The 10853-nt window shown below is 39.4% G+C and overlaps 1 protein-coding gene across 1 annotated transcript in view; it reads right to left on the bottom strand.

Annotated features, from left to right (window-relative positions):
- Positions 1-1508: 1508 nt before the first annotated feature.
- The window catches only part of pkib (protein kinase (cAMP-dependent, catalytic) inhibitor beta), a 28402-nt gene continuing 19057 nt past the window's right edge, over positions 1509-10853 (bottom strand). Inside the window, exons 2-3 of the mRNA XM_034093964.2 lie at positions 4509-4662; positions 1509-2417 (exon numbers count right to left, since the gene is read on the bottom strand). Of these exons, the coding sequence (XP_033949855.1) occupies positions 2335-2417; positions 4509-4650 (225 nt within the window). The 5' untranslated portion in view covers positions 4651-4662 and the 3' untranslated portion in view covers positions 1509-2334. The remainder of the gene's footprint in view (positions 2418-4508; positions 4663-10853) is intronic.

Genomic DNA, 10853 nt, shown 5'->3' with positions numbered 1-10853 from the left:
AAACACCGTCACAGAGAGACGACTACACAACAGCTTCTGTGTGTACAGTATGAGAAGAAGTATTGTGTGTACTATATGAAAAGAAGTACTGCGTGTACTGTATGAGAAGAAGTACTGTGTGTACTGTATGACAAGTGGTGGAACAATACTCCTTTACTTCAGGAATACTACAGTCTAAAACTACTCCATTACAAGTCCTGAAATCAATAGAAATGTACGAAGTATTATCAGCTAAATGTCCTCTCATAAGCACTTGTTATGCAGAATGGCTCTTTTCACAGTAATATAGTATAATTATAATTGTTTATCCCTCACAAATACATGTACTGTAAGGGCATTTCATATTGTAGTTTGTTAATGTTGAACTTGTTAAAGAAGTAGAAATACTAGTCTTAAAATACTCCAATACAAGCCCAGAATCCAATAGGTTACTCAAGTAAAATTGAATAATTATTATCAGGTAAATGTAATTAAAGTATCAAGATTAAAGGTATCGTTAGAATAACTTTGTTTCACAGTAATATATTATTATAGAATATTATAGTGTTAACACATACATGTACTGTAAGAGCATTTCAATGTTCAATGTGGTATCGCTTTTAGACACTTCTAAAGTGGGTTGATTTGTAGTGAAGTCCTGCATTAATATTTTTTAACATAAACTGAAACGCATTTTTAAAATCTGGCTTTTATGAAGTATTTTATAACTCTCTGGTTTTGTTTTTACTCTTCTTTTATTAATATCTTTATTGTTGATTTCCCTGCACTTTAACACTTTATTGCTCGATTTTGTTTAACATTTACTACTTTTAACATTTCAGTGTATTCACCTTGCGATGCATCTCATTTGCTCAAAAGGAACTTTATAAATCAAGTTGTATTGATGGTATCATCTATTTTTACTTCACTATGGATTCAGCATATTAGACGTTAAAGGCTCCTGAACACGTTGAGTTCAGTCACTTTTAATTGTCTGTTTCGTCTCCTAATATGTGTCCTAGTTTTTGTTGCAAATGGAGCTGCTGTGATGCAAGAACAATGATGTCTCTGATCACAAAAAGCAGCTGGACTATGAAACGTAGTGCAGTGAAAAGTATGACGTTTACGACTGAAATGCAATGGAGTAGGAGTATAAAGTAGCATTACATGGAAATACTCAAGTACATGAAATCCGTACTCAGTTACATCCCACCACTGTGTATGACACACACACACGGGTTACACTACAACACAGTATATATACAGTAGCAGTGACTCTCAGTTTCTCTTTCTTCACAGCTCTGCGTGTGTGTTAATGAGTGTGAACACACTGGTTCTCCATGCTGAGAGGCAGAAGGCGACTGTGCTGCCATTTCTTTTTTGTTTCGGTGACTCCAAACACATTTTCGCGGTCGTGTCGCTCCCTCTCGAGTTCAGCCGGCGGGCATATGCTGCTGGAAAAGCCCTGCCGAAGTTTAAGTTCATTTCCTGACAATCTGCATCTGCAGGTCCGCAGAAAATTAGAAAAGAGTTTTTTTATCTTTATTTACACTTCAAGATGATACCTCCTATTAAAACTGAGGAAGTCAATAACAGTACTTCACAGAGAAAGAACACAACACACGTTTCGGGTTGTGAACTGCCACCAGGCACATGTTCAGAGGTTTGGAAAACATTTTTTAAAAAGGAAATTTGACATTTCCCTGTGTTATAATGATCAGGGTTTATATGACAGGCAGTGGGACACTACGCTCTAAAGAAAAGTCTCAAGATAAAGAGTATTCACCTTGAAAAAAAGTATTAAATCCCTGTCATAGGATCAAAAACAGTCTGCAGTGAAGGGTAAAAACTGTCCATTTAACATGTAGATATACTGTACAGCAGTCTCAGATTGAAAAACATACAGTAGATCGTACACATTTAGTGTAAAAGCAGAGACGACACAGAAAGAATTCCCAGTTTCCTTAAATCTAATCTAGCATCCAGCTCAATGCAAAGGAACACACATCACCGTAAAACAGCAGGAACACATTGTCTATCAGTTTGTTCTTAAATAAATCATACAAAAATAGTGTACAATCTGTCATGGTCCCTTTGATTCTCAGTGTCAGTGGTGGGTTTATAACTCTCACACACACACACACACAAACAAACAAACACACACACACTCACTGGGTCATAGCTAATTGACATCTGGAGTGCTGGTCCTCGGGGAGTTTCTGTTTCTCTGGTGGAGCTCAGCTGCTTCTCAAACAGTCCGACTCTCCACAGACCTTCCCTCTGTAACTCGTCCCGTCGCTCAGGTAATCTCTGCAGGTCTCCGGGGAGGAAAATAAACCATCTTCCCTCCGATCCCTACGATCCCTCATTCCCCTCCGAGCCCTCGGGCGGCGCTGGAGGCCCATCCGCCGTCGGGGACTGGGCCTCTCCAGCACCATCTGTGAACAAACCCAAAAAGACACAAGAGAAGTGTTGCAGTCACTCTGAAGGACACGAGGATAAATTGACAACATTTGATATTTGATATGTCTGTGTTATGTGTAAGAATGTGCCTTCTTGGCCTCAGCATTGTAAATGAGATTTTGTCTCAATGTTTTCACCTGGTTAATTAAAGGTTAAATACAAAATAAAAATACATTTGAGGGTATAGGAGGGGAAACAGTTAAATCCCAAATTTAAAACTTTCAATTTGAAGACTTTTCTATTTCAAATGTTGAACCTCGAAAACAGTTTAATAAACACTTTAACCTTTAAAACTGTTATATACAATTGTGTCACTTATACCAATAAAAACCTCACCTCTAAAACCTTAAACTACCAAACAATGCATTACTTTTAAAACATGATAAAGTAGTTTGTGCTTACTTTAGTTTGTTTGCACTTGCATATACAGAGTCCATCAAAAACATTGAGACGTTGGATTGGAACTGACTAGCTTTTGGAGCATGCAAGACAAATTGTGTCATCATTTCTGATTTACCAGCGTGATCGTTAACTCGCTATCCACAAAAACACTCACAGCAGTCGAAATGTTCCTGTTGTAGCCACACTCATGCCAGAGTTGTGATGAATGATTTTTGCCAGTTTTAGCCAATTCCCAAGTGGCCCTCCAAGCCCAAACATGGACCAAATGTTTCTTACTAAAGCTGATCCGAACCCTAAATCAACGACAATCTGTGCAAAAATCTGGCAGCCATATTTGTATCAGACCATGGGGACGAGTGTCACAGCGGGTTGTAATAAAATACACATGTAAAGAGCAGCGTCAGATTTCGGATTATTGAATACAAATAATCTATGTCGAAAAAAGGTTACACCACTTTATGATTTTTCAAGTAAAAAAGCTAAAGTTGGGCTATAAAGGACCTACAGCACGGTCACATGACTTCACGTGACCACTGCTAAGCTAAAGGCGGCTAATGTTGGGCTATAAAGGAACTACAGCACGGTCACATGACTTCACGTCACCACCGCTAAGCTAAAGGTGGCTAATGTTAGGCTATAAAGGAACTACAGCACGGTCACATGACTTTACATCACCACTGCTAAGCTAAAGGCGGCTAATGTTGGGCTATAAAGGAACTACAGCACGGTCACATGACTTCACGTCACCACCGCTAAGCTAAAGGTGGCTAATGTTAGGCTATAAAGGAACTACAGCACGGTCACATGACTTCACGTCACCACTGCTAAGCTAAAGGCGGCTAATGTTGGGCTATAAAGGAACTACAGCACGGTCACATGACTTCACGTCACCACCGCTAAGGTAAAGGAGGCTAATGTTGGGCTATAAAGGACCTACAGCACGGTCACATGACTTCACGTCACCACCTCTAAGCTAAAGGAGGCTAATGTTGGGCTATAAAGGACCTACAGCACGGTCACATGACTTCACGTCACCACCTCTAAGCTAAAGGAGGCTAATGTTGGGCTATAAATGAACTACAGCACGGTCACATGACTTCACGTCACCACTGCTAAGCTAAAGGCGGCTAATGTTAGGCTATAAACGAACTACAGCACGGTCACATGACTTCACGTCACCACCACTAAGCTAAAGGTGGCTAATGTTAGGCTATAAAGGAACTACAGCACGGTCACATGACTTCACGTGACCACTGCTAAGCTAAAGGCGGCTAATGTTAGGCTATAAAGGAACTACAGCACGGTCACATGACCTCACCTCAACACCACTAAGCTAAAGGTGGCTAATGTTAGGCTATAAAGGAACTACAGCACGGTCACATGACTTCACGTGACCACTGCTAAGCTAGAGGTGGCTAATGTTGGGCTTGATGACGTTTAATCGTCTCATTTAGACAAATTTCAGTTCACAAATTGGGTATTAGCGGATGTAAAACGTTAACATCTCTTCAGCTTGTGTTAACCACAGACCTTATTTCAGACATCCGACCATGATCTGACTTTCAGACAAGGGATTGCATAATTGCTGCCTCTTTTCTAGAATTAAGGCTCCTTCCTTCAGCAGATAATTATAATAATTAAAACGAGCACATCATGTACGTTACCTTTGAGGGTCATCTCAGCCAGTTTCAGAGGCAGGTCTCCGGGGTTAACGCCTGCCGGAGACCCCAGGATGTCGGGCAGAGCGTTCCTCCGGCCCGACCGACCCGAGGTGGCGAAGTCCAACACGGGCTCCACCTCCGTCATCTCAGGACCGCTCTGAAGTCACAGAAAGGGGGAAGTTAGGACACGTAAAATCAGCCTAATGTATAATAGGCCTACAAGACATCAGGCAGCACAACAAAGGGTCAACAATCTGACACTATTAATGGACATCAAATACACACTGTTTTCACACACATGTAAATAATATGTACACATCATTTCAATTGTTTTACCTGTAAATGCTAACAGTTAGCCATAATATTAGCTTTGTTTATTTTTAAGGAGGAGCATTTGCAGTATCACACATTGGCACAAATGTTGTTTATCTATAATAATAATAATAATAATAATATAATAATAGTACAAATAGTAGATAGTAGATGAGTAGATAGTGAGTAGATATGTCTTGTAAACCATTAAAATCAATAGTATGTTTGATTATCACATTACATAATATCCAAATGAAATACAGTAAAGAAAGTAACATTCTACACCCCAACTAAGTCATTAGTCATTATTATTTCCCCCCCCAGCCTGTGTCTAACCTCATAGAACATTCATGACATTACATTTGACCGACGTTTCAGTTTTTGAGAAACAGAGCACATTTATCTCGACGTGTCTACAAAACGCTCCTGATCGGGTTTACATATTCGAGCATCCAGAGAGGAAGGAGATTATCAGTGGAGCGGAGGATGTGTGTCTGTGTGTCTGCTCTCATGGCAACCAGCGGCTGGGGAGTCAGCTCAGGGCTGCATGGTGACAGGCACGCGCACACACACACACACACACACACACACACACACACACACACACACACACACACACACACACACACACACACACACACACACACACACACACACACACACACACACACACACACACACACACACACACACACACACACACACACACACACACACACACACACACACACACACACACACACACGCTGTTGCCATGACAGCAATGCAGAAAAAGGCACCACAGGTAAACATATGACTCAAATCCTTTCTCCCTCTCTACTCTCCCTCACGTTCTCCCCCCCCCCCACCCCACCCCATCTCTCCCTCTGCTGTTGTGTCGCCTCACTTTAAATAACCTTATTCTGGGGAGAAAAGATCCCGTTTCCATCCGTCTCTGTTCAACAAAGGAAGGACATGTGAGCTAATGCAGCACTTCAGGTCTGCAGGAAAAAGGGCCACAGGTTAGCCATCTGTTAGCCTGCAGCGCTACTGTAATGTAGCCCATGGCATATTAAACAATCAACACGTTTATTTGTTGATAAGAAAATGCTTATAATGCTAATGCTGCATCCGTCACATTTAATCAAACAAAGCCCATCATTTGCAATTGCAGTCTCCATCTTTGTGTCGGATGAAAGATGTTGAGAAAAGGCCACTACTATGCCTTATACAAGCTTAATGACTATGCTATAACAGTGTGTGCTTGGGATAAGATATATCAATCATTTATGTGTATTATAGTTAGCCGTTTTCTAATTTAACAAATGCTACCTATTTACATTGTCCATTCCTCCCCTAACATGCAGAGTCACTGCTTACGGTATAATTATGAGAAAGCTTGAAGGAAATATGTTTAAACTCGTTTATTATTATGTATGTATTTAAAAAAGGCCACTACTATATTTTATATGGGCTTTGATCACATGCTACATTAGCGCTTAAGGCTAACAGTTTGTGCTGTCATCATTTATGCTAATTGTAACTAGCACGACTGATTTCATTATTAAATAAATGCTAAACCTGTCACCTTGAATCAAACAAAAGGCCCACAAAAAGTCCCACAAATTGATGATAAAATATCAAATAGCTAAATATATTTCTGAATATTTTAAACACTAACAGAAAAGCTATCAATCATTTATCGTTATAGCTAGCACAATCATTTAATAATTAGCATGATTGTGTTGGAAGAAATATGTTTAAACTCATTGTTTTGTGTTTACAGAGACAAGTTTTGTTAACAATTATTATACATTAAAGGTAGGGTAGGTAAGAATGGAGAAACCAGCTGGAGTGCGCTAGAATTTGAAACTACACAGCCGAAAAAAATTGCCCCTTCCTTCAGACTTCCTCACAGAGCCCCTCCTCCATCACACGAACGCGCACATGACCAATGAAGGCACGAGATAAGTTTGTGCACAGATGGAAGGCTGACAGGCAGCTAGGCCATCCAGTTACTTTAGCCGGCTCAGATGATTGGACGTGCTTTTTACACAGATGACATTTTTTTATGTATTTATTGTCAAATCATTTAATATATTCATTGCTATCGGGATGTTAAGAGCATTCCATGGAATATAACAAAAAGTGTTTCTGAAGTGAATTACCTACCCCACCTTTAAGTTGTGTATACCATGAACGGAACAAATACAAATGAAATATTTACACTCATTAATTATTATGTTTTTATTTAGAAGAAGCTACTATGGCTTGAATTAGCTTAAAGGCTAAGCTCCAATAGTGTCACGATCTGTCTCTATGGTGTCTTGTCTAGATCTATTTTTGGTTTTCTGTCTGCGTTTTGTCTTGTTTAGATCTGTCTGTGGTTCCCTGTCGTTAGTTTCCCTGGTGTGTCTAATTTACCCGATTGTGTTCACCTGGTGTCCCCGTGTTTTCTCCTCCCTCCTCACCTGTGTCTTGTGTGTATTTAAGTTCTGGTTTTTCTGTCTGTCTTTGTCGGTTCGTCTTTTGTTGGTGACTGAGTTCACCGGTGAGTGTTCTGTTTAGTCTGTATTAGTTTCATTATCCTTGAAATAAAGGTTTATCAGAGTTATCTGCATTTGGGTCCTGCTTCCTTCACTCAACCGTGACAAATAGAGCTCATAGGGCTAACAGATGGTGTTGATATCAATCATTTACTGTAATCATAGCACGCACAAATCATTTGAGGGTTGACTAAATGCTACATGTGGCCTTTGTTGATTGAAGGTGGCAGCTTGGTAAACATTAAGCTTCTCTTTAACAGCACTAACATGTCATATCAAAATAATGTATATATGTATCCATGTCAATGAGAAGGCATAGTCCTTCCTGCCCACACAGCATCTTAATGTACACACAGTAAAACACTAAATATTAATGCATGTATGATTTATTGATGGCGAATGCTGTTGCACTTTTAATGTTTTACCCTGTCTAACACCCTCAGTCTGACCTGGGTCACAGCCACGGTTTACATACTGAGTCATTATTTTTTAAAACGCCCCCTCCATAATACTGAATGTACTCTTCCAATATGAGAGAAGACATGATAACAAAGGTATCCAACTGTAGCTGTGAACATGACAGGATGTCTGATCACCAAGAAGAGCATCAGGACTGTTTTAGACATATGACAAGCATGCTCATTTCTGACGTGCAGCTAATCTGAACTAAACATTGAATACTGCTTTCTATTCCTCCATCTTGTGACTGTGTAACTCCCTCTCTTGGATATCAGCATGTGAAGGACACTGTTCAGGAACTAGTTGATGCTCTGTATGTGACGACTCCTTCCATTCTGGAGAGGATCAGAAATACATGGATCCTGAGATTGAAGCTCAAGCCGGGGACGAGTGAGATTTTCCTAACAGTTACAGATTAAATGTACGCATATTCCCCTGTATTCTGCATATATTGTGTAAATAAACCTTAATTATTATATCAGCATATTCCATATTCCATGTCTTAATCTGAAAATGTCACAATCAAAATAAGGTTAATTGGGAACATCGAATAAGCTGCATGACCTGGTGTTATGAGCGCATCCACATTAATGATCAGATATCGCCGTTTATTGAAAGAAAAACAGACAAAATACTAAACAAAACCCTAAACTCTTAATCAAAAGATTCGAAGCCATATCTTGGGTACATTTTTCTCTTTCGCCATGCGGTCTCTATCGTGCGGTTAATAAATTGTTTGCCTTCCACTCATCGTGAGCACCTGTCACCTGTCGTCTATTAAAGGGTTAGCCTGACGTCACCATAATAATACATTGATAGTCGGCATCAATCAAAAAAATAATACATATAAATAATAAAACATCATATACAAAACATTCATAATATTTCCTTATATCATTCCTTAATTCAAAATGGCTTCAGCACCTGGGAATTATTGTCACATTCAGAGTAATTGTTTGTTATTAGCATGTTAACGTAGCATATGGCTAATTCTAACTTCAGGTTTCTGTAGCTCTCCAGTGTTCCTCTCTCGCTGCAGATTACATTCTCCCTTTAGTTGGATCTTAAGGCTTGAAGCCAGAACATTGTTCCAGTTTCTCCGGCCTCACGTCATGAAGCTGCTTCTTTGTCCTGGATCAGAGGTCAACAGAAGCTTTAATAAGCTCCGATAAGAGGCTGAGCAGCAGGAAGCTGGTGCCACTAAATGTTTTTAAATCTCGGTTGGATGCTAGTCAATCGGAAGCTATTGGTACCTGTTTATGTGGATAATTATGTAAATGATGTCCTTTTGTTGTTCTATGTACATGTATGTTTCATGTGGAACTACTTGAGCAGGTCTCCCTTGGAAAAGAGATCAATGATCTCAATGGGATTTATCTGTATAAATAAAGGTTTGAAATGAAATGAAGGACACTTAGTGTAACGTGTCTCACTTCCTGCTTTAGTCTATCGGACAGACTTTACCTAATATCCTGGAAACATCTGCTATCTGTTAATCTGGCTAATTAAAATGAGACTGTAGCGGAAATACTGACCTGCAGGTCGATAAGGAAGTTCCATTTAATAAAAGCAATCAGGTCACTATGTGTGCTGATTTCAGATATTTAGATCATAATAGATCAGATTGATGTTATTGATCACAAACTGTTATGTTACGAGGAGGCTGTGGCTCAGTGGAATAGTGCGCTGAACTTTGAATCAGAGGATAGCAAGTTCGAGTCCCACTGCAGTCAGCATGTCGTTGTGTCCCTGAGACACTTCACCCCAAATTGCTCCTGTGGGGATTTTCCTCAGAGCTGAATGTATGTAAGTCGCTTTGGATAAAAGCGTCTAACAAGTGACATGTAATGTAATGTAATGTCAGCATGCTAACGAGGCATTGCACATTAATCTAAAATAAAATAAGATACATGTAAGTAAATAAATACAAATCAACAGTGGACGATAAACATCTTTAGAGTATCTCTATCAAATATTTGTCTTAAAGTCATTTATCCTACAATTACATTGTCTGGTTCTGAAAAGTGGAGATCTGTATGATTTTCCTTCGACTTTTTTTCAGCAATTTTATATATTTTTTAGTTTTTTAAACATTGTTAAGTTGTCATTTTGAGCTCTGAGTAATTGCATTTGAATTTCTTAATATTTTAACTACTATTACAAACCAAACAATTGATAAAATAATGGAATAATATATATATTTCTGCACTGAGTACATTTGATTTAACATTTTCAATTATTCACTTTCCTCGTATGGTATTAGTACTTTTACTTCCATAAAGGACCTGAGCACTTCCTCCACCTCTGGTGTGGATCACTGCCTCCAACATTAGTCTGTTCCTAATTATAACATCTGTTTGGTAACTTTAATTAATCCTGTGGATTACACATTGAACAGGCAGTGACCCATTATCTGGTTTCTTTTAGCTGGTAATCCAACACCAATTCCGATAGGATTAACTTGTCAAAACAATTGACCTAGATACTGTGACGCCGCTCAGCGAGACTCAGGAGCCGCAGGTACGTTACACAAGCAGTTATAAAAGCCTTTTGTTGGGAAACTGCTGCAGGTCAAGGGTTGTGATGCTAAAGAGAGGTAAACAAGGCTTTATTTCCTTCATGTCACACAAGCCCTTGAATTAAACAAGAGGTCATTAATGCTGCAAATAGCTACCTGGGCTCTTTCGAAACACAGTGACGTCAACAGTTAGCAACAAATTACACAGCATGTACTTGAAGCTCCCTCTATTATGCAGGGCCTGTGTGCATCAATATTCATGTGCTCTTTCATACATTGCCAGTGCTAAAAAACAAAACGCTGGTCGTCTTCTACATATTTAAAAGTTGAAGTGTAATCTTGAGAGCAGAACCTCATGCGTTGAGAGCAGCTGCATTCAGAAGAAGCCTCGCTTTTTTTTTTTAGAGACAGAGCCTGATATTTGAAATGGAAAAACAAGTCCAAGGACCCTTATAAAGACAACGAAGATAAGTGTTCTGAGAATATAAATGGAGGCTTTCAGCGCCACGGACAGAGCCAGAGGCAAACAGAAAG

The sequence above is a fragment of the Pseudochaenichthys georgianus genome, chromosome 11 (assembly GCF_902827115.2).
Source record: "Pseudochaenichthys georgianus chromosome 11, fPseGeo1.2, whole genome shotgun sequence".
In the NCBI taxonomy this organism is placed as follows: Eukaryota; Metazoa; Chordata; class Actinopteri; order Perciformes; family Channichthyidae; genus Pseudochaenichthys; species Pseudochaenichthys georgianus.
Note: the sequence above shows the minus strand (reverse complement) of the source record. Positions and strands in the feature narration are given on the sequence as shown.